This window comes from Centruroides sculpturatus, unplaced genomic scaffold (assembly GCF_000671375.1).
Source record: "Centruroides sculpturatus isolate CEXI.00-Female unplaced genomic scaffold, Cexi_2.0 scaffold28, whole genome shotgun sequence".
NCBI lineage: Eukaryota > Metazoa > Arthropoda > Arachnida > Scorpiones > Buthidae > Centruroides > Centruroides sculpturatus.
The window spans coordinates 550,726-576,053 of record NW_019384448.1 but is presented as its reverse complement, the minus strand read 5'-3'; the positions used below and the strand labels follow the sequence as shown (position 1 = coordinate 576,053).

Here is a 25,328-nt window from a genome sequence, read left to right as displayed (position 1 = left end):
AATTCATAATATTTAACCACAGCAAAATATTAAGTAAGGTATATAGAAAATAATTTATAGTTCAATCTGCTGAAATCTGTACAAAACTGTCAGTTCTGAAGATATTAAAATCTCTTGTAACATATTAGAATTTTCAGTTTTCCAGATGCCACTATAGATGAAAATATCTATGATAGACTTATGAAATATGATTGTCATCTTGATAGATCAAAGGAAAAAAATAAAAACTCTTCTTTCAAAAATATTAAGTCACTACTTTTTTTTATATTAAAATTAAATATTCTCAGTATTATTAATAGTGAAGAAATATACATATTTGTACTCTTAATAGGAATAATAATAATTGTTTTTATGTAAAATGTATAGAATATTGTTGAATCCAAAAACAAATATATATTCTCTTGTCATCTTGCATTTTATGAAAGCAGCACCATATTTCATATAGATAAAATATATTATTTTTATAAGGAACTGCTCTATTCTTTCAATTTTTATAATAATTATTAATTAGTTATTGTTGGTAAAATTCCATGCTTATCTTCTTAATGAATGGACTAAAAGGAGTTTTAAAAATTTTATTAGAAGCATATCTGCATATTATTAGGTGACTCATCCTATTGTAATTCACTATTGTACTATTGTTATATGTAACATTAGGGATATGTGTATGTATATGCATATACATATATCCTTTGTTAATCCATTACTCAGACTAAAGTTTGCAAACTATATTTCTGTATTGAAGCCAAATGATCTACTGGATTATTGAGCTAATTTTTTAAGGCTAATTTTAATAATTAAATAAAAAGTAAAATTAGCCTTAAAACAGGCCAATAATCCAATAGAGCATTTGCTTTTAATTAAAAATTGAGTTAATGGAGATAAACATTTCTATATTGTTTATATTGATATATGAATCTGTATTACATATACAGTACTGTGTAGAAATATATCTGGATATAATACCCTCTTAATATGACACTTACATTGTCTGCAAGCATTGAAATATTATTAAACTGTTTTGATTTCTTCAAAAAATATAAAGATTATTTTTCAAGTTTAACAATATGGAATCATTTCTACATATTTTGAAAATTAGAAATTTTATTCTTTTGTTTTGATACTCAAAAAAAATAAAAAACATTTTCTCAACTTGTAGTTATAACATATAAAATGATTGAGAAGAAAAATTAATCTTAGAAAATCATTGATAGATATAAAATTGCTTCATATATAATCATCTGGAAAATTATGCAAATCAATTGCAAGCAATGCAAACATGCAGTCTTTTCTTGCACAGACATAATACCATATACATTAGATAAAAGTCCAGAAACATCAGGGCATCACACTACAAAAGGCTGCCATTCTAAACAGATGTCACAGTCAAGAAATTAAATGCATATACAAACAGCATGTTCTGTAGCTATGCCTTGATCCTGGTTTGGCATAGAATTAGGCACCAGTAGATAAACCAAGTAGGATAAACTCTATGAACACCACAATAGTAATAATAATAATAATAATAACCGAGTATAACTCACAAAACCCAACATAATAATAATATGCTAAAATAAATTTTAAAAAATTAAATTGAAAAATTTTAATGTTAACACTTCAACAGTTAACTGCTTAGCTTCTAAATCAAACTTTCTAAATAATTATCTGAGTTTTTCAATTGTTACATAATTACATTTGTCAGAAACTAAAAATACTTTTTTAGTTTCTGACAACTGTAATTATGTAACAATTGAAAAACTATATGCTGTTTTGGTATGTTTACATAATTATTCTGATGATTGAGATTCCTTTCCAGAAATATGTAAAGTAAATATTAAATTTGTTTTACTTTGATTTGTCTTTGAAAAGTATGAATGTTATTTATAATTCATTATCCTTTTATTTTGATCATTCTTTACAATCCATTAGTTTTCAATAAATTTTTCATGTTATCATCAATATTATTTTATAATTTGATTTTAACTCATTACAAACTCATCAAACAATTTTTTCTTAATCTAAAGTCACCAAGAGTGTGTTTAGAAAATTGAAATTTTTTATACATTGCAGACATTGTCATCACAACTTTTTGCAAAACCATCAGACATGTACGCACATGTCTTGTCTTTTGTTCATCAACCAATGCTTTAATTGATGTTATAAACCTCTACTTGAACTTTGATCTTAAAAGCTGATAAGTTTTCTATAATTTTTTCATTTTGATATAACTATTCTCAGATAACTATTTAGAAAGTTTGGGGTCATTTTTTGATTGATTGCCATACTTTCCCTCTGTTGTATATAATGGAGCCAGGAAAGTAAAAATGTTAGAACTTTTTATATACATTTATATATCATATATATCAAATCTTTTCTACAAAAAATATAACAAACTATTTAAATCAGTGATGAGCAACCATTCTGGATCTGGACACAAAGAAATTTCATAGATTTCCAGTGAGCTCAGTGCCAACATATTTCTTGACCACCAGTAAACTCGGTACTAAGACAATCTTTTCACTGGTCAAGTTCAGTTTGAATGTTTACCATCATAAATATCAGCTTACTTAGGGTCACATAATAGCATAAGATGGAAAATAGGAAAATAAAATTGTTGCCAAAGCCCAGAGACTGCATATAAGTATCCTGTGAGCTGATCTAAATTACTTTTTTATAGTTAACTGTTTGGGTCTGATGCTATTAATCACTATTAAAATCCATTTAAATGATCAAATGTAGACAAAGAATGGCAGTGACTTCTTTGTTATAGAGCATGTAAACAAAAAAGGACTTTCCCAAGTGATTAGTTGTATAGCATCCATGTATGCATGAATGCTATATAACTAATTAATACAACTAATATTTGCAGGAAACATTTACGATGATGTATATATTTCATTTACATAGCATCCATATTTTCAATCTAAATAAATGAAATATAGACTCTTGATTCAGTTGATGGTGTCTGCTTTGCCAAAAGTAGTGTTGCCATCAGGTCGGTTTTCATCCAGACAAACTTGTTTTTAAATTCATGGTCCAGATTGATTATTAATTTGTCCAGTTTTTATAGAAATTGTGAAATTATGATAAAACAAAGTAAATTTATAAAAATATTTGCAAGTATTTTATTTTAATGGTTAAACACTTTAACTTCACATCCCCACCAAAACTTATCCCTAGGCTAAGATTGACAGAAAATGTACTTTTAAAATTTTAACTTGCAAATATTTCCGGCAAATATTAGGTCTGTTCCAACACAAGTCCTTAACTGGTTTAAAACTGGCATGCACATTATGCAGTTCTTGGCTGTAAAATGACATTGCACATGCCTAATGTGCAATGTCATTTTACAGCCAAGTGCTTTATGGTTTCAAATTCAAACCAGTCAGGGACTTGTGTTGGAACAAACCTATTGTCTGGATCAGCAATTTTGAAAAGGTGACAACACTAGCCAAGAGGTAGATATGTGGACCTAAACTCTTTTGGAAAGAGGGCCAAAACAGGAAGTGTGAAGTCAATCAACTTCCAGAACCTTAAGAAAGACACAATAGAAACAAGGCCAGAAAAACTGCATAAAGATCTTTGAGGAAAAACATCATCCTTAGTAAATGGAATGGGAATTGTACATGATATGAACTTGAGTTGTTAAATCTTTTTAGAAAGAATTAATAATGTTAAGAACTTTATTCCTTAATCATAAAATGAATTTCTTATCCTACCTTGTTCAAAAAATCCTCTGAAGAACTTTGTAGATGAAAATCAAAATCCAGTTTGGAAAGCTTTGTTGTAATGTTTATTTTTATAGAAGAAATATGTAGAAACTAATATGGGAAATTCTAAGAAAATAATAGAAAAATATTATTATTTACTATGAAGATAATTTTTTTAATCTTCTACACAATAGACAGACAGTATAAAAAGTAAATAAGACATTTTAAAAGACTATCATAATTCTTCGTTATTTTTTAATTAATATATTGATCTAAAAGAGACCTCGGCAAGCTATGACCTGCGGGTTACCGAGTGACCCATTTCGTAATTTCAAGTGACCCACTTGTGTTCCAAAAATAAAATATAGTGGGTGATCAGTTAATGAACAAATTGGATACGAACACTTTTGCAAAAGATTTTTATGATCAGACAACGAACACTTCACTGAATAAACATAAAAAGAAGTGATGGATAATAACAAATACCGATTGATTTTTCCTTGTCTTTGGGTAACAATTTGAAACCTTTCGGAGTGCAAGAGATGTCAACATTGACACTCAACCCGATACCCATCAGATAGTGTTTCCTGAACTTTGAAACTTTTCATTGTAATTCCAGCTTTTTGTTTACTTTTCTGACAAATAATTTTTTTATAGTTTTTTCAAGACTGTCGGGCACTCTATAAGTTTTGCGTCAGTTTTTATTTTCTAAAGGTGGGAGTTTAACTGTCCTATCGGATATTTGTCAATGTTTTAACACCAAAATTTCTAATTACATTTGGGCTTCACATTTACATAATTCTTTCATGTGCTAGTTGATTTCTGTTCTCTGAATTTTTGTAAGTGCTTTTCTGAGCTTTTTATTTCAAACAGAAATTGATAATATTATGGAGCATAAAAAGAGTGGAGTGTCAAGAACCGTGCTCACCATAGAAACCAAGCAAGAGATAATAGCCAAAGTAGAGAGTGGGCAGATGTCTGATGTTGCTAGGCAGTATGGCTTGAATAGGTCTACAGTAGGCACAATCTTAGCTAAGAAAGATATAATCAAGAAGACTCAAAGAGCTGAAGGAGTAACGAAAATCATATCTGAGAAACAAAGATGTTCCATCCATGAAAAAATGGAGAGATTGCTTTTAATTTGGATAAAAGAAAAGGAAATGAAAAAAGATGTAACTAGTATGACTATCATTCAAAAGAAAGCTAGAGAAATTTTTGAAGAACTGAAGAAACAAACTTCACATTCATCACATGAGGAGATAGAATTCAAAGTTACTACTGGATGGTTTTCAAAGATTAGAAGGAGAACTGGCATTAAACATATGGTAATTCACGGTGAGTCTGCTAGTGCAGATAAAGAAGAAGCTGAACAGTTCTGTCTCAGATTTGAAGAATTCATTAAAAAAGATGGATATTGTCCACAACAAATTTGTTTATTTTGGAAGTACATGCCAAACCATACCTATGTTATGAAAGAAGAGAAAAATATTCCTAGGCATAAACCCATGAAAGATCAATTGACATTACTTTTGGGAGCTAATGCTAGCGGTGATATGAAGCTTATCCCACTTCTTGTCTATCACTCTGAGAACCCTAAAGCATTCAAAAAAAAATTCCATAATTAAAGAAAAACTGCCAGTGATGTGGAGATCGAATAAAAGGGCATGGGTAACACAGGCTTTTTTCAAAGAATGGCTGTTTGAAGTTTGTGCTCCAAGCATCAAGGATTATCTTCAGACCAATGAATTGCCATTAAAAGCACTGTTGCTATTGGACAATGCATCAGGACACCCAAAAGACCTTGAAGGTAATTTTCTGGAAGACTTTCCCTGGCTGACAGTTACGTTTCTACCTCCGAATACTCACTTCGTTGATTCAACCAATGGATCAAGAGGTTATTGCAGGTTTCAAGAAATTGTACATTCGAGCACTGTTTCGTTGGTGTTTTGGAGTATGCCAGTTCTTCTCAACAATGACATTAAAAACGTCTTGAAGCTATATGGCTCATTCAAAAGGCATGGTCAGAAGTCACTCAACAACAGTTGAATTCTGCTTGGCAAAAGTTGTCCCCCTCCTGTATTCAGGGAGAGAGAGATGATGTCCCCAAAATTATGTATGAAATTGTGACAACTGTTAGAGTTCTGGAATTGGAAGTGAATAAAGATGACATTGAAGAGCTCATAATGGAATCTGAAACTGATCTGACGACAGAACAACTCCAAGAATGCTTAAATGAAGAACACCAAGAAACTCAGCAAGATATGTTTTTTTCTGAAAAAGAGAAAGATCAAAAAGGATCAATGCCAACATCTGCTATTAAAGAACTTTTGAAGAATGGGCAGGCCCGCCGTAAGCGGGCGTGCAAGGCATGCACCGCACGCGGGAGGAACGTTCAGGGGGGTGGCAAATCGAGCGATCAGTCATGTAATATTCAAAGTCATTGTCATAATACTCACCCTACTTATAGCATAAGAAATGTCTTCGCATGGAGAAAAAATCCGACCGGCGTGCAATTACTATATTCTTATTTATATTATAGCATTAACAGCGCCTCTATTGGCATTTATCAAAATTAAGATGCAATGCGAAATGTCTATCAGCAGGTTGAACCATCCGGCAGCGCCCAAAAGCCAAGTACCCATAGTTGTGCTCTATAAGAGAAGTTGACAGGACTGGCGAAAATAGGGAATCCCACAGAGCTTCCTTCTCAATTTGTACTTGTAGGCATTCGAACAGTTAAATCGCATATCAAATTGCAATTATTTTGTTAATAATTCTTCTGACATGGGTCTAAGTATAATTAATGATATTTTAACTTGGTTAGGATTTAAATCTAAAGCTTAAAGACGATTCAAGTAGTGAAACAGACATTGACGGTATTGATTTGTTTAATGAAATCAATACTTTAAAGTTGCATTTTCCAGAAAACCAGTCTAATGATCCACAAACCCTATTGCAATGTCATTTTACTAATGACGTAATTTCAACATTTCCGGACACAGCAATAGCACTAAGAATATTACTTACATTGCCGGTTTCAGTTGCATTTGGTGAAAGGTACTTTTCGAAGTTAAAAATTATAAAAAAAAAAAACTATTTAAGATTAATAATGCAAAGACTAAGTAATTTAGCTGTAGTTTCAATTGAACATGAAATCTTAGACAGCTTGGATACAAGAAAATTGATAGCAGATCACCAAACACATGCTGTTTACCTGTAATTTATTTACATTTTTATTATTAATTAATGAAAATAATGTTCTGCATACATAACTGTATTCTGTTTGCTTAATAAATTACATCAGTTATATGGCTTAAGGCATATTGTATAAAAATATGTAAATCTTGGATATTTCTAAATTTTTGATAATTTGAAGTCACGATTATTTCATCCCTTGAATTTCAAAGTAATGAGGATTTTCTGTGTATACAAATATAAACATCCAATAATGCCTACCTCTTGACCAAATTACTTGACTTTTAATTAATAATTAGTAGCATTATTCTAACCCTATGTAATCTGTCAATTGTTTGGCATTAAACTAAAAATTTGGGTATTGGATGTTTATATTTGTATAATTTTATAGGTTAAAATTTTAATATTTTAAATTACAGAGCATTATTTTTATTTTTTTAATAAATTGCAAAATAGCATCAGTAAGCAAAATTTATAAGTATTATTGTCTTATCTACAGATAATCAGTTAAAAAATGATAACTTATTATAGGTCTGTTTTTGAATACATCAGTACAATCAGATTTAAAGTGTACATAAGATATAATTATTTTCTGGTTATCTTAAACTCTTCATTTTAGATAAAGAATAATAAAGTTGAGTATTTTTTTAATGCTGAGATAAGATAAGACATAACAATAAACTTATTTTGTCAACAATATCGTCAATTTTATGCATAATCTATGAATAGAAGTAACATTTGAAGTGAAATATTGAAGATAAATATGAATTTTATTTGTTATATAATTTCTATATTATATATTTTTATAGATATAAAATGACAAAGTAATCATTTCATGTAGCATAAATATCTGAGAAAATGTATAAAATTAGATTATTTATAGAAACTTTTTTACAATTATCATTATGGCTTCTTATTTAATTATTGTAATTTATTTTATTAAATAAAAAATTTATTTATTTAATCATTTGTTTTCAGTAGTTTAGTGAATGAATTAAAATATTTTACAGTTAATATTAAATTTTTCTTATTAATTTTAATACTATTAAAATGTTTTATTAATAAAATATTTTTGTAAGTTTATTTGATTCTATTTTTATTAAATTGAAAATTTAAGACACTAATTTGATATTGATTCTGGGAAAATTAAGTTGACATACATTTTTAATATAATTGAACATAATTGTTATTTTGAAATACTGAAATCTTTAGTTGATATGTTTTATGAATAAATGACATAGAAAAGTGCTCAAAGGTGTGCTTTTATGTCATTTAAACAGTCTTCTGAGTTTGATTCTATTAAGCTTTTTATGAATATTTATGTAAAAGAAATATAATATAATCTCATATCATTTTCATGATAAGATAGAAAATTTTTATTAAATTATTTTTTTCTCTGAAAGTGTAGCTGATTAAGAATGAAATAATTTTCGTTTTCACTTATTCTGAAATATGAGCAAATAGTGTTCAACATTATTGATTAGAAATGCAAAATATAAAATAAACCAAATTTACATTTGGAATTTGTTGTTCTCTCAATTTTACATTAAAATATATATAAATAATTACTAATCCTGTTGTTAATATTTAAATATCTAATTATTAGATTATTCAGGCTATATTTAGACTAGAAAATGATTAGGCAAAATTATTTCATTTGTTTAAAGTTGGCAGTTAGGTCCTGATATTGTACTAAATAAGTTTTGATTAAAGTAATTTAAAAGTATCTGAAAGAACATTGACCTAATTTGATTAAACTATATAGTTTTAGGCCAAATTACTTCATGCAATCAATTACTAGTCTAAGTGTAATCTAGAAACTCAGAAACTAGTTACTTACATTTAACTTTAAAATTATTACACTTATACCTTTTTAAATAAAGCAATACTAGTACCAGTACCACCTTTTGTAAAATTGTACATGATTTTATAATATGCAACAACAAGAACTGGAGAAACAAATAAATAAAACAAACACCTCTCAACACTGCAGCAATAATTTAATGTAAATAATTGGTGGAATGATGGAATCTGAACTGAAGAAGATTGCTTAAATTGGTTGAAAACATTTTTAACATATTAAACGTTGTTCTGGACTAGTAAAAGGTGTTTGTTTATTTTTAAATTATTTAATTAGTTCCAGTAAACATTTATTTATTTAATGTAAATAATGTTTTTAATCCAGCTTAAGGGGTCTTCTTCAGTTGCTGAAATAGAATATAAAGAATGTATTAGGAAATATACAAAATTTAGTTTAAAAATTATTGACAGAATAGAATATGCTTCATTTAACTGTGGCATTGCAAGAAAAATCCACAAAACAATCAAAAATTGCATATTAAAATGAAACCAAAATTATCTAAAAATAAAAATACTTAGATATACCTTATTTGCTAATTAAAAACATTTCACACCATACAATGTCACATTTTTGTGTAACAATTTTTATGTGGTGAACAATGAGTTCATATTCCAATAGCTAACACATTCACAGTCTGTGTTTCCTTTGTAAATCTCAAGAATTTCTAATTGTTTTAGGCTAAACACATTATTCACTTGTCTAATGATCGTAGGGTTGTTCAAAATGATCTTCACATTGGATTCCTTAATGTATAGTTATTGACAAGTGTTTAGATTAGGAATTCTTAACCAGGGGTTCATGAGCTTAGACTAGAAAAAATTAACTCATTACTTTTATTCTCCATAATCTTTTATTAAAATCTAACATTTGCTTCACTTATAAATGTATGTAATAAATGACAGCAGTATTAACTGTATATGTGGTCACCAATAAAAACAACAGCTATTTTTATATCATATTATAGTTGTTGCATTTTTCAAAAATTGGCATGAAAATTGAACCATGTATCCTTAATCCTTTTTTTTTCCTGATATAAACTGTATTGCAGATGCTGACTTAAATAAAAATATTAAGACAAAAATTAAGACAAAAATAAACTTTATTGATCTGAGGACAAAAAACTTACTACAATTAGAGTTTAACTCAAAAATCCTTGGAGAATTCTGGTGTTTCCTAAGAGAAGCTTATCCTTGTCTTGTAAAATGAGCTAAGGGAGCTTTGCTTCCATTTGCAACAATATATCTTTGCAAATCAGGATTTTCAACACTTGTAACAATGAAAACAAAAAGTCAAAATCGATTAATGTCCAATGTGACATGAATGTTGTCTTGTCAAATACCACATTACAGTTTGATGTTCTGATTAAAGATAAACAATCTTCACATTGACATATTTAATATGTGAAGAAAGAATCATTGTTTTTTTAATTTTGTTTCCAGAATAATTATGGGCATGAATATACAGAAAATGTTTATTTCAGTTGTTATATTTCAATAAAACTGGATTCCTTTACAATTTTGTTTTGCATTTAAAACATTTTTCTGAGAAGGGACTCGTGGCCTTTACCCTGACTGGCAAAGGGGTTCATGGAACAAAAAAAGTTAAGAACCTCTGGTTTAGATATTCCTTAACTCTACTATCTAGATTCCATATGGTACTACTAGCTTTCCAGCATCAAACTGCCATTTATATTGTGATGCATCAAATCCAAATTGAAACACTTTCTTGAAAAGATTAATGACAGACTAAAAATCCGTAAGACTGCAATTACAATTAGAACAAGAAATCCACATGGAAGTCCACTTTTTAGACATCATCATCACTTTTTAAGGTGAGATCCATGCCAAAAAATAGAAACCTTCTTACCACCCTATTTTCATTTCACACATTTCAATTGGCCCTTTCAAATTACCTTCTGATCATTAATAGAAAGGGCATTTGCACACTGCATGAATATGCATGATACCTTAAAGGAACTTAATTACATCAGGAAATTTGTGTTACAATATCCACATTGAAATTGATAAACAGTTTGATTAATGCTTTTAAAACATGCAAGATGAAGGGAGAACCACATAAAATAGAAAAGAGATTGCATATGACAACAAGGAAGTTTATTCAATACAAATTACTGATGAGAGGTCATAAAATGAAAGTTGCCTGAAATGCATATAATAATCTGTATGTAATTAACCAAAATAAATATACAGTAGAACCTTGATTATCCGGACTAATTGGGGATGAAGATAGTCCGGATAAGGAAAAATCCGGATAATCGAAACAAATACTTTAATTTGTCTTTTAATGATAATACAACACGTTTTCTTTTCGATGACATATCGGTAATATTAAAAGTAAATACTGTATTTAAATCGTGATCAAATTTTCAAGAAACAAACGTTCGTATTGAATTTGGACTACTACTGACCAACGCTAACAGACTACCTATTGTTTAAAAGGCCCTCTGGTGGCGCAAGAAGACGGATTTTATAAAATAAAAAGCAGTTGAAACTGCATTTTTATGAATAAAAATTTGACAAACTATTTATCGTTTTATGACGAGTAAAATTTTTTCGTCGCGTTCGCGGCTTTTAAGTAATGCATAAACCTTCGAGGCGCGAGGCCCTTCGGACCGCGAGGCATAGGCGGTGGCCCACGTCGTCCATGCCTTACGCCGCCCTTGGTCATAGAAATGATGTAATTTGAATATAAATTATTTATAAATACGTATGTCAAGTTATATTTTTATTACTACGTAAAATATATTTACGAGTTTACGACCACTGTGATGGGTGAGACGTTGTTGAAACAAAAAAAGTTATGCATTCCATCACGTACATAAACAGTGTCGTAATTCGCCAAGTGCAAATCAGCAAATTCATAAAATTTTTGTTTATTTTGAACAATCCGGATAATCGAAAATCCGAATAATGGAGGTCCGGATAATGGAGGTTCGGATAATGGAGGTTCTACTGTAATTCAGTTTTACATTTTGGATCATTGAATTACCAATAGAGTTCCTTTACACTTGCAGATACTGGATTACAGAATTTTCATTATTATTTAACAATCTAAGCCTTGCCTGTAAGTATAACTCAATAGTTTTCAGATTTTTACTCAATGGCAAGAACACATGACATTTTCAGTTCTTCAGACATTTATTCTATATATATATATCTATACAGGACCACCAATTCAACACTAAATTGAAATACATTGGCACATTCACACAGAACCTTGATAGAATTAAGGAACATAAATGGACTATGAAGAAAGATCTTGACAACATTGCTCTGTTGGCATATGCTAAGGAAGCTAACATGGAGATTGCTTGGGACAATGCTGAGATCATTAGACCAGTAAATGATGTAAGTTAGTTGGCCTAAAACAATTGGAAATTCTTAAGATTTTGAAAACAAACAGACACTGTAGATGTGTGATCTCATTATCCACTACATGGAAATCATTATACAAAATGTAACAATGTTCAATGTTTTTAATTAGCAAATAAGATATATCTTTAATTATTTTTATTTTTAGATAATTTTTATTTCATTTTAACATCCAGTTTTGGTTGTTTTATGGATTTTTCTTATGATAGCACATTTAAATGTGGCATATTCTATTCTGTCAAAATTTTTAAAATTTAATTTTATATATATTCTAATATGTTCTTTTTTTGTATTCTATTTGAGCAACTGAAGAACATCCATTAAGCTAGATTGAAAACATTATTGATTACATTAATTGCTGGAGTGTTGTAAGGTATTTGTTTCATTTATTTATACATTTGTCTTAGTTTGCAAATAAATGTAAAAATGTACAGTACATTTATATGTCTTCTGTCATAATCATATATCTTGACTTTAGAAATGATTTAATATATTGGTTTGTATTTTAATTGAATTATTTTATTTTATTAACACTTTATAATTAGTTACAAAATGGCCTGTATGTTGGGTTGCCAGATACCTTCTTATTTCAAAGGACTAACCTTTATTTTCATGTTTTAATACCTTTATTTTGTAATGGCAATGATACATTTCCCCACAGTCATATGCCTGGCTTTTTATATTAATCCATATCTTATCTCAAGAAAGCTGTGGTTTAGCATTAAATATTTTAAATTGTAAATTAAACTAAAATTTGCAAATACTCATAATCAATACAAAAACTAATTTTTGCTTGTAAATCAAATTCTAAAAAAATATAAACAGAATGTTTGTTTATTAAATAAAAAATTATTCAGGTTTTCTTTTTTTAGTAAAGCAAGGTAGAGTGAAAGTTGAAGAATGGTAACATTAAATCATTTTTTAAGTGTCCTTTAATCCAAACATAGAAATCTGGCAACTGTATATGTATGTATCATGAATCTCTTATTCACTTATGCTGTCTGGTTAACAGAATGAATACATAATCATTTAAATTCAATCTGTTTATGCATGTCTTTAATACATTTAATACTTTCCTCTGTTTGTAGAATTTTTAGCATTCATATTTACTAATTTTCAGTTTTTAAAAATATCTTAGTTTTAAAGTAATGCTATAAAGTATAGTTTAAGCTGAACTTTTTTAAATAAATCTTTAAGAAATTATCAGTTGTTTGAATAACTATTTATTTTTAAAAAGTTATAAAATGTTTCATGAACACATCTGAAAATGTTTACATAATACAGGTATACCTCAAGTTACGTCGTTTCGAGTTACATCGTTCTCAATTATACGTCGTTTGTCAAAAAAATATATGGAAAAATAAAAATCAAGTTTAAGTCATTTTATTCAATTTTACGTCTGTCCGCCACAAATATTGAAATTGTAATATCACTAGAAAAGTGTTAAAAGCACATAAAATCATATTAAAATACATACATTTACAGTAAATGTTAATATAATCATCATAAATCGTAGAGAACGAAATATGAAAACATCTGTGACTCTGTGTTGTCATCTTATTTAGTGGTCTTTAAGAACTCAATATTGGCATTTTTCACAGTAGTTCCAATATCTACTGTTTAATAACTATTTGTTATTTAATCTTACAAAATCATCTTATTTTATAATGTCTTAGAGCAAACCACATTCACAAATAGAGTCCGTGATGTACTGTAAACATCACCAAATTGTAAACATGTACTGTACATTTACAAGTATGTACTGTACATACTGTACATGTATTTGTAAATTTAAATTACTTTTTCCTGTACTATAATAAAAACTAAAATTTATTTGTTTGAAAGCTTAAAATAGATTCTTATTAATCATATATTATTAAAAATGCATTTATAAATAAAATACAGAACTGAGAATGGTTATTTGTGGTTTAGCCTAGTGACAAGTAAATTTGACTTAAGTCGCTTCTCCTGGAGCCAATTACTGATGTAAGGCAAGGTATACCTGTAATTTCTTTCTTTGTGTAATGCATTGACTTGAAACTTTTTTGTTTGTTTTTGCACTATAGAAAGTTTAAAGCTCAAAATGTATATTTTAATAAGATGGACATTTAGAAACAAATATATATATGTAGATGAAATCAGTTAGCTTTAATAAACAGTTTTAACTACATATATACAGAATATAGGAAAGAACATCTCATATTTGGCTTCTGTTAGTTATTTCTGGTTAATGAATACTGTATCTGACAAAGAAGAACGTGATTGCTTCTAAATCTATTTTACACCCTTGATTTTGTCTTTACAGATTATAAACTATAACTTAATGTGTAACACACAATGTTATAAGCTTTATCAACATCCCAAGAACCCAATGTATCAACCATCAGCCAAATTAATTGGGCTGAATCATGTTCTAATCATGAATCAGAATCGTTGTTCTAATCATGTAATTTCTAGTTAATATTTGTAGCATAATTTCTATCTGATTGATTTGGCTGATGGATGGATGGTTATAAGCTATTTTATTAATTAAAAGTTACAGATAAGTTTTAAAATCTGTGCCAAAAATTTTATTCATTTTTGACTACCACTACATATATTCAGTATATTCTTGATAATTCAAACTCAGATAATTTGAATTTCCACTTAATTGGAACTGGACACTAGTTCCCATCTGATTTCTGTTTAAATCAATGTAAAATTGTCTTGTTAATTTGAACTTGATAGTCTGCCTTCTGTTTATTCGAATGAATAATGCATATTAGCAGATTAATATCTTCCCACTTTTGAAATTTAAAATTAATAAATTAATTTTGAAAAAATAAATTTACAAATAAGTTAATAAATTAAAATTTATTTCAAATGAGTTGGCACACAATTAGGATGGTTTACAGTCACCCCATAGTGCTTGCTTATCATGGCTTCTTGTGATTTTCTTTATTTCATTGAGTGCACTACTGTATCTATGTTCTGTATTTCTCATTGATTAAACATTATTTTGTTTGCCATGTAATGTTAATGTGTTGTTAAAATCATTTCTTATTTTGTTCTGTTCTATAGCATGTAAAAACAGTCTCCTTTTCATTCATACTGTTTAGGCCATCCCTCTGAGTTCAAATTAACAAGTGTACTCTATATTATATGTAGTACTTACATATATAGGTAACCCCCGTATAACACGGCACTTCTATAGCACGGATTCACTCTGACACGGTTCGAGAATTGGGTAAAACCCTGGTACAACATGAAATGTAATAAATTTTTACATACTTAAATAATAATAGTTCACAAAAATTATTATTTTCGTGAACTATTAGTACCTAAGTATGTAAATTTTCTTTTCTCGTCTCCATACACATGGTCCTTCGCGAAAATTGTTTCAGTGTTGCCAGATCTCGACGCTTCTGCTTCTGATGTTACCAGATGTTTTTCCCTTATTTCATACTTGCTTTATTCTTCATAAGTGCTTAGCACCATATGAGAAAATTTATAAAGATCTTTTAACTAGAAGCAAGCAATCTAAAATTACATATTTTTTTCAATAGGTAAAGCATGGATCTGAAGATAATGCAGAAAAATGCTCAGAGATAAGGATAACTTGCCGTTTTCTTTTTGGCAAGTTATCCTTGGTTAATAGTGCTTTTAGGGATAACGAAGAAAACATTATTTAATTTATATTAATATGTATCACTTAAATATCTTTATTAAAATTTTCTTATCTTAGTTATGAAAATATAATAGCATGTATTTTAATTTTTGGAACCTAACCCTTTTTTTCGTACTGGTTCTTTGTTTCGCATAACATGGATTCACATAACACGGCAATTTTTTGGAACGTAACTATCGTGTTATACGGGGGGTTACCTGTATACATACACACAACTTTCAAAGATATTTTCAATACTTCAATGTTTTTAGTGTTGTTTAATTATATAGTAGATTAGTATCATACGAGGGGGACCCAAAAAACTGGATTTTTTGTATAAAATCTTTATTTATTAACTTTTTTACAAAATTTCTTCAATCACCTTCAAAGTACTCTCCATTAGATGTGATGTACTTGTGAAGTCTTTTTCCCCACTGTTTGAAGCACCTCTGGAACTCTTCAACCTTGATATCGTCTTCAACCTGGACGATATCAAGGTTGAAGAGTTCCAGAGTGCCCTTAGCGAAGCTGTTTTTACCACATCCACAACATCAAAACGCTTCCCTTTTAGATTTTTCTTCATTCTCAGAAACAGAAAAAAGTCGCACGGGGCTAGATCTGGTGAATACAGAGGGTGGGGAATGACAGGCCATCCCCAAGAGGCCAAACAGTGGGTCACTCGTAAAGCCGTGTGTGCGGGGGCATTGTCGTGATGAAGGAACCAGTCACCTGATTGCCAAAGTTCCAGACGTTTCCTTTGCACATCCTCTTGCAGATGTCTTAACACTTTTTTGGCAGATATTTTCATCGTTTTGAGATGTTGAAGGATGCCCAGAACTTCGCAGGCGGAACAAAATAACAGTAACAGAAACACAACACTACGCTCAAATGTAAACCTACAAACTGATGCCGTTTGCACAGCTGTTTCGCGAAGGTCTCTACTAACCTCATGTAACAGGAGAACTCTCTACTATATCTATGAATGGCAGTGCGCTCTCAGTTCAGTTTTTTTTGGGTCCCCCCTCATATAATCATAGATGTAATGTTGACAGATTGTTTTATTTTTATGATTGTTGATTGAAATTTTCAGAATAGAAAAATACTGTATTTAAGATGAAAAGCTTTTTAAGAAAAGTATATCTTTTAATTATTTTAATTTAATGTCTTTATTTAAAACTTTCATAAAATTTATGAACTGTTAAAAGAGATATATATATTTAATAATGCATCTGATAGCATTCAATCTAAAAACAGATTTCAATCAATTCTATAAAGACTGTGATAGATACAATTTGCATGATCAATCATTCATTAATTCAGAATTTTTAAGGATATAAAATATAAAAATTATTGTAAATTTATGATTGTTTTTTTTTTAAATATTGTTATATCATGGGCATCTGATTTTTAATTTTCTAAATAGAAAATTTTAAAAAGATTAAATTTCTATTGTATATGTACAATTTGTATATTGTATTTTAAATTCTGTTATTTTTTTAAGTTTGAAATAAACAAAGAATAAAGTTAGTTGTAGATCTTTTATTCTACTAATAAAAGTTGTGTTACAAGAAACTGGATTTTTCCAATGACTTTTTTACTTTCATCATTATTTTCTGGAAGCATGAAATTTTGTTAATTTTTTTCATTTTCATGTCAAAATACTACAAAAATATGATTCAATACAATAGCTAATCCACTAATTTGTATCTCAGATATAACTTAATATCTTTATCTTTAAACTGTATGATAACAGAGAATGTCGATTTTTATATGTAATGTCTCTACATATTTTATAATTTGTTTAAGAAGAGATAAATTAGATTTAAAACTTACAATCTAATTTATATCGTAAGTAACTATATTTTATTTTGAATTGATGTTCCTGATGATGTGATGATGACTATATATTATTTGAAAGAGTTTTTATGTTATGTTAAAGCACTTTTTATTATTTCATTATTTTGGAGAAAAAATCTTATACAATATAACTTCTGATTTCATGCTATTCAAGACTGCTTTTTAACAAGATAAATATATTTTAATCAGAGTGAAAGTGTGTTCTTATTCATCAGAATGTAACTGAATGATATCAATATTTGAAGTGAAAAAAAATTTGTACTAATAAATTTGAATACTTTTTTGAAAGATTATATTTGCATTTTTTATGTTTTATTAGGTCATGATATCAATTTTTAAAGATGCTCTTAAATTTTTGTTTTTCTTTAAATAATTAGATATGGACTAGTGCTTAAAGGAAATGATTTATTTGCAGAATTTTAATCTTTTATGTCATAAGTAGGTTAAAGAAAAATAAATTATTAAAATTTTTTAAGATTAGAAGAAAAAGTGTGCAGTAAAATACATAACTAAATATTTTCATTTGATTATCTTAAAGAAGAGAATTGAATTTTTACAGTATTATTTAAACATTAATCTAAAGTTATAATTATGGCACACCACTGAATTTTAACTTTAAACAGAACTTTAATTCTGACTTTTCAGAAATCCAAGTTTTTAGGTTTAAAATATTTGTCATCTTTAATAAATTAGTTGATGATAATTGATTTTGTGTTGTGTTTTATTATAAAATTAAATATTTATTATATATGTTAAAGATTACATAATTTTTTTTAAATAGAATGTTAAATAGAATGTAAAAGGGTATATCATTATATTTGCAAGATTATAAATCTGATTTTTAAGCAGTTGAAGTACATTTTGCTACTTTGGAAGAAAATCAACACAACTCAAAATTACTAGTTTTGAGAAAATCCCATGCAAAGATTTAACCAAAGTTTAACTGAATATCACTTATCTCCCACATAACTGCTCCCTAGTGGCCAAATACGCAAGTTACTTTTGTGACACTCTTCCACAAAAAATTTACTTCATTTTTGTTTTGATTATGACATAAGCGAAAAATCACACTTTTTTGAGTTATGTCGGTTTTCTTCCAAAGTAGCGATTTGTTTCTGTACCCTTTGCCAAATTGTGACAAGATAAAGTCATACTATAATAGAATTTTTCTCAGAATTTAAAACTGACATCAAAAGATCTTATTATAAATATTACATTTGTCTTATAAAACAATCAAAATTGGTTAAAGTCAGAATCAAATTTTTAAGTTTTAAAAAGAAAATAAATTTTAATTTTCATAAGTAGCTATGAGTAAAGGAGAAACGTTTTCAGACTTTTATTTTGATCAGCTTCAGCTATCATGAGCTGAAATTTGAAATTGTTTCAAATGTTATCATGAAAATTTAAAACAAAGACAAGATGCAATGTTCCTGAATTGGTCTGAGTAAAGATCCAAAAACATTTCTCAGTTACTTAAGCTTTAGTTTCCTTAAATAGCTGTATTTTCTTGAAACACAAAATACAGTAGAACCTCGATTATCCGGACTAATTGGGGATGAAGGTAGTCCGGATAAGGAAAAATCCGGATAATCGAAATAGATACTTTAATTTGTCTTTTAATGATAATACAACACGTTTTCTTTTCGATGACATATTGGTAATATTAAAAGTAAATACTGTATTTAAATCGTGATCAAATTTTCAAGAAACAAACGTTCGTATTGAATTTGGACTACTACTGACCAACGCTAACAGACTACCTATTGTTTAAAAGGCCCTCTGGTGGCGCAAGAAGACGGATTTTATAAAATAAAAAGCAGTTGAAACTGCATTTTTATGAATAAAAATTTGACAAACTATTTATCGTTTTATGACGAGTAAAATTTTTTCGTCGCGTTCGCGGCTTTTAAGTAATGCATAAACCTTCGAGGCGCGAGGCCCTTCGGACCGCGAGGCATAGGCGGTGGCCCACGTCGTCCATGCCTTACGCCGCCCTTGGTCATAGAAATGATGTAATTTGAATATAAATTATTTATAAATACGTATGTCAAGTTATATTTTTATTACTACGTAAAATATATTTAAGAGTTTACAACAACTGTGCCGGGTGAGACGTTATTGAAACAAAAAAAGTTATGCATTCCATCACGTACATAAACAGTGTCGTAATTCGCCAAGTGCAAATCAGCAAATTCGTAAAATTTTTGTTTATTTTGAACAATCCGGATAATCGAAAATCCGGATAATGGAGGTTCTACTGTAGTACCAAGCCTTACAGGAATTCTTGATCAACTTTTTAATTAATTAATAATTATTTTCTAGGTATTTACTGTTAGATTATTCACTAGAAGAATATGATTGTGATTATGACTGACTGATTGATTGATTAATTAATTATCAGCGTAATAAATAAATTTCCTTTTTTTATATTTGATTTATTTTTTTATTATTATAAATATTTTTTTTGTTCTAAGACAAGCCTTGTTACAGGGGGTTATTATGAGTGATTTATAAATTTACAATAGTTGGTCAACAATTATTCCAATTCACATTATTTTTCTTGAATACAATAAATAAAATTACATTAAATATACAGTAATTCATATAAATTTTTGTTTACATTTAAATATTTTGTTTTGATTAGTTAGATATATGATTAACAATATTTTATATCAATTAATTTCATAATTACCTAACTCATTAGTTATTTGATTAAAGAAGTTATTTATTCTATACATTTGATTTATTGTTAGATTATTTAATTTAGCTCTATAATCTTGATTTTGATTCGTGTGTACTTTCCATGATATCATGTTTTTGATGGTATTTTGCATATCTATTGCAATCCTTTAAAAGATGGATCAATGAATATTCTTTAGAGTTACACCATTAACATTGATCCTTAGTAAAGTCCATATAGGTATTATTAATAAACAATGAATATTTATTATGTCTAATTTGAACTAATTGTCTTTTTATATTCATATTAGTATTTGCAGTTATAATATTCGAAACTGAAGGAATATTTAAAGTATTTATATACCACGGATGGTAAGAAGATTGAGTAAAAGGTTTTGATCCTAATTATAGATTGAGAGAAAGCAGATTTCATTATTAATGTATATCCATATTTCCAGTCTGCTTCCAAATTATCAAATATTTTACTTGAAATTCTGAATGTTTGCAATAAATTATTGAATTTATTCTGCCACAGATTTTTATTATTTCTTGAGTCATTATTCTGTTTTAACATAATTTGATTTATAAATCTGATATTGTCTTCATTAGTATTTTTTAATCTATAATAGAATTTGATTAGTGTTTTTTAAATAGAACGGAAATAGTTGATATCCATTTGTTTCTCTTCGTAATGCATAGCCTGGAACAGTTCTTTCTACTTTAAACAATTTGCATAGGAAAATGACATAAAATTTTTCTAAATCATATAACAAATCCAGAGCCCATTTAGGGCTAGCATAATATATTGATGGGATTATTATTAAAGAATTAAATAGTTTCATATGAAGTTTTAGATTAGAGATTTTTAATGATGAACATAAATAAATAGCATTATCTATTAAAGTATTTATTTTGATAGATTTTTTGAGTGCTGTTGAAGATTACAATTTCAATTAAATGATCAAAAAATCTTACTGGAACTAAATCAAATAAATAATATAAGTAAACAACACCTTTTTTAACAGTCCAGCAAAAATTTTTAATTCTCTAACTAATAACGTTTTCGACTGATTTTATTTATTAGAGAATTAAATGTTTTTGCTGGACTGTTAAAAAAGGCGTTGTTTACTTATGTTATTCCTAAATATTTTATATTGTTTACTAACATAAGAGATTGTCCATTTAAGAAGAATGACTTTATATTTGGTTTATTACTGTGTGTGTATTAGTGTCTTCCATTAATCTGTATAATCTCTAATTCTAGAAATATTGTTAAGTTTTTTAAAAATCAGAAATTATATCTAGATATATAAAATTTTTATCAAAGGAAAGATTTTTATTTCCTTTCACTTATGAAATTAGAAACTCTAAAGATATAATATTCTTATTAGTGATTTATGCAATTACATCAATTGTACTTTTGTAAACTTCTTCCAAATTTAACTCTTTATATGTATATTTTTAATTAAAATTACTTTGTGTATACATTTTTACTTAATATTGTTTTGTGAAAAATTCCAATTTTTTACTAAGTTTATAAATTTAAAAATTAGTATAAAATCATATTATTTTCCTTTTTATGATAGTATTATAATTTCTTTATTTTTAATTTTAGGTCTGCAGACTCTGAAACATAAAAATGATCAATGCCTGCTTCTGTTGTTGAAGTGGAATCATTGCCAAAAACGTTACCATCAAATAAAAATTCATCAGTAACATCTATAAATGTAAATAATTTACAGAGTAATTCTCTTGATAAAAAATGCTCTGAAAACACTTATAAGGCCACTGAATGCAATAATGCTAGTGCAGCAATACCACATCAAATTTACGAAGTTTCTCCAGATGGTAAAACTACTCTTGATAATGTTTTAGATAGTATACCATTAGTTTATAATCCTTCCACAAGACAAATACATTTACAAGATAGCTGTGTTGTTAGCAATGGGCATTTCTCCATACACTTAGACAATGGAAAGGTATCTCAAATGGGGGATGATTTTCCCAAAACAAGGGAAACTGTTCAGCATTTTATGGCCACAGAAGCATGCGAAATTGTCAATACCTGCAATGAAAGCAATAAAAATGAAGACATATCAATTTCAACATTTACTACCGTTGGGGATAGTGATAAAGATGACGACTGTATTAAGGAAAATGCAAGACATTCCCCAGTCTGTTTATTTACATCTCAGACAGATGCATCCTCATTTACCAGTGCTTCATCTGTAAGTACAGGCACAGAATTTTCACTTGGTGTTGCAGAATCTTATGGGGATAATAAAACACCATTGTATAATTCTTGTGATAATTTAGACATTGCAAGTGATGATATATATAAAGGTGCAAAACCAAAGAAACGTGGATTCTCCAGCATTTTTTCTAGGTATCATTTATAAATATTTATTTTATGGTATTAGAAATAAAAATTTAATTAAATATTTGTTAAAACTATAATTAAGATTTAATAAATATCACTTTGCAATATGAAATTTAATTTTTAACGGATAAATAAATTACATATTGCAATAAATATATTTGTAATTTCTTTCTGTTTCTGCTGTGAATGAACTCATTGCAAAAAATGGTACCATCAAACAAAACAGTTTAATTGTGTCTACAAAAATGATTTACAGAGTAATCAAATAATTCAGCAAATTTAAAATAGTATAAATTTTACCAACATTATTTTCCATATTTGTTTCATATCATTATGGGTATTGAATTAACATTGTTTGTGTTTGTGTGATCAGTAGATTTAAAGAATATTTTATTCTGATCAGTAGCATCAGCTTTTGAATAACAGCTATTCTCAATATATTTCAAAAAATGGGAAAAAAAATTTGATAGATAAGGTTAAAATTAGTCTTTCTTTCTTTATATCTAAATATTTAATTAGCCAAGTTATGGCTTGAATTTAGCATTATCATTTGCTATAAGGTCTATTAGTTTTTGAATATAATGGGTATTTGGGTATTGTAAATCTTACAACAAATATAGAAATTTGAATAATTTTTTCATAAATGTAGTGATGTAATAGTGAACTTAAATTAAAAAGAAGGGTTTAAACATAGAAAAAACTATATAATTTATAATGTTCTTTTAAATATATTTATTCAGTGTCTTCCTTTTTATATTGTTATTAGATCTTAGAAATTACAATTCAAAAAGTAAAAAAATAAGAAAACTTTATATTGATATATTAGTCTAAGGTAGAATAAATGGAAATGCATTCTCATGGTATGCAGGAGTTGTGGAACTGCTTTTTTTTCTTTACATAACTTCTTAAAATAAATCAAAAATTATTTATAATGATTAAATTTATCAAGGGATGGCAGCCTGACTGTCTACCTACAGCAAGTTACTTTATAATTATTAAAATTAGCCTTTATATAGCCTGATAATCTGGTAGTTTGGCTTTAATTAAAAAATTGGGTTATGGATTGAATGTTTATATATGTACAAAAATTATCATGTATATTTCAGAAATATGATTATTTTCATTAAAGGTGCATGAGATACTAGAGATGTATTGAGCATATAATGACATTGTGCCCAAAATGTCTCTAAATATCTCATATACTTTAATTGAAATTATCATGTTTCTGAAACTATGTTAATTTTTTCAAGAATAGGAAATAGAGAACTAATTTAATTTTCTAATAGTGATATGAATTTCAGATATTAAGTTAAAATTTATTAATCTTCACTGCTTAATAACATATTTAGTATTCTATTTCAGAAGTTTTATTCTTTTTAGTAAAAAGATCATAAATTTGTTATAATATGCACAGAATTAAATGCAAATGAACATAGTTAATTAATATTTAATAGTGAAGAAAAATTTTTTACTTCAAGTTTTTTTTTAAATAGAAACAAGAGTAACAAAGTTATTTATTAAATAACCAAACAAAGTAACTACTTAGTTCAGAAAATCAATATTAAAAGAAACAATTTTCATTAAATATCTGATATTTCTATTTTACAACCAGTCAATGAATAATTAGAAAGATGTAGAATATTTGAAATTAAGAACAGAAAGAGTGGAATTTCCTGCATTAGAACAAAATTCTTAAATTAACCAGAATACAATTTTTTTAAAAAAGAAAATGCCTGGTGTGGAAATTTAGATAATGGATATTGTTTTTAAAAGGAGATGTGTTGGCATAATATGCTAACACATTGCTAGATTTTTCAAATTATTGAAATAAATCTAATAGAAACAATAAATCAAAATTATTTATATTAGTTATATTGGATAGTTAGTTCAAAATATCTTCTAAGGTTTTAATTTTTCTTTGATTAAATATAATTCTCAAATTGTAAAATGTTTATCATCTAATGCTACTAAATATTTTGCATCAATGACTAAATTTTTTTGGAAACTTGAAAGTTATAGCTATCTGTACTTCTATAAGTATTTCAATATCTATCTTGTAGATACTGAATGACAAATTTTGTGGGAATAAAAGTTGATCTACTACATACATTTTAATTAATATAACATGAATACAAAAAGAAAGAACACAAGTGTATTCGATGTTCAGATGTGGTTTGTACATTTATGAGTTAAAATGTCATTTTTAATTAATTTTTTTGCACTAGTCAAAAAGTTTATAACTTATTGATTTTCATGTTTGATGGTACCATACTTGGCATTGAAATTTATCAATAGTTAAAAAAATGAAAGCCTTTTCTAAATTAAATTATTAGATTTAGTCATACAAGATAGATATATATATACATGAATGAAAGAAATTGTTAAATTTTTAATTTTCATGTTCTTATTAGATGAAATGATTGAAGTTAGATTGAAATATAGCTAATTGATTTTTTAAAATCAATAATATAAAATCCATTGTGTGTGTGTGTGTGTGAATTCTTTGTTATGCCTACAATTTTTGTCCAATCCAGAAGAAATTTTGGTTACATTCATTTTATGTTTTGACAGAAGGTATAAACTATTTATTTTGTGGAAATATTAGCTA

General features: G+C 27.7%; 2 protein-coding genes across 2 annotated transcripts in view; both read left to right on the top strand.

Moving 5' to 3' along the window:
* Positions 1-25,328, top strand: part of LOC111620480 (TBC1 domain family member 12-like) — a 111,138-nt gene that overhangs the window by 2,310 nt on the left and 83,500 nt on the right. The window contains exon 2 of the mRNA XM_023362399.1: positions 21,956-22,726. Within this exon, the coding sequence (XP_023218167.1) occupies positions 21,987-22,726 (740 nt within the window). The 5' untranslated portion in view covers positions 21,956-21,986. The remainder of the gene's footprint in view (positions 1-21,955; positions 22,727-25,328) is intronic.
* Positions 4,652-6,560, top strand: LOC111620491. Its single transcript, XM_023362410.1, has 2 exons — positions 4,652-5,258; positions 5,706-6,560. The coding sequence occupies exons 1-2, from the start codon at positions 4,685-4,687 to the stop codon at positions 6,284-6,286; spliced, it is 1,155 nt and encodes a 384-aa protein (XP_023218178.1). The 5' UTR covers positions 4,652-4,684; the 3' UTR covers positions 6,287-6,560.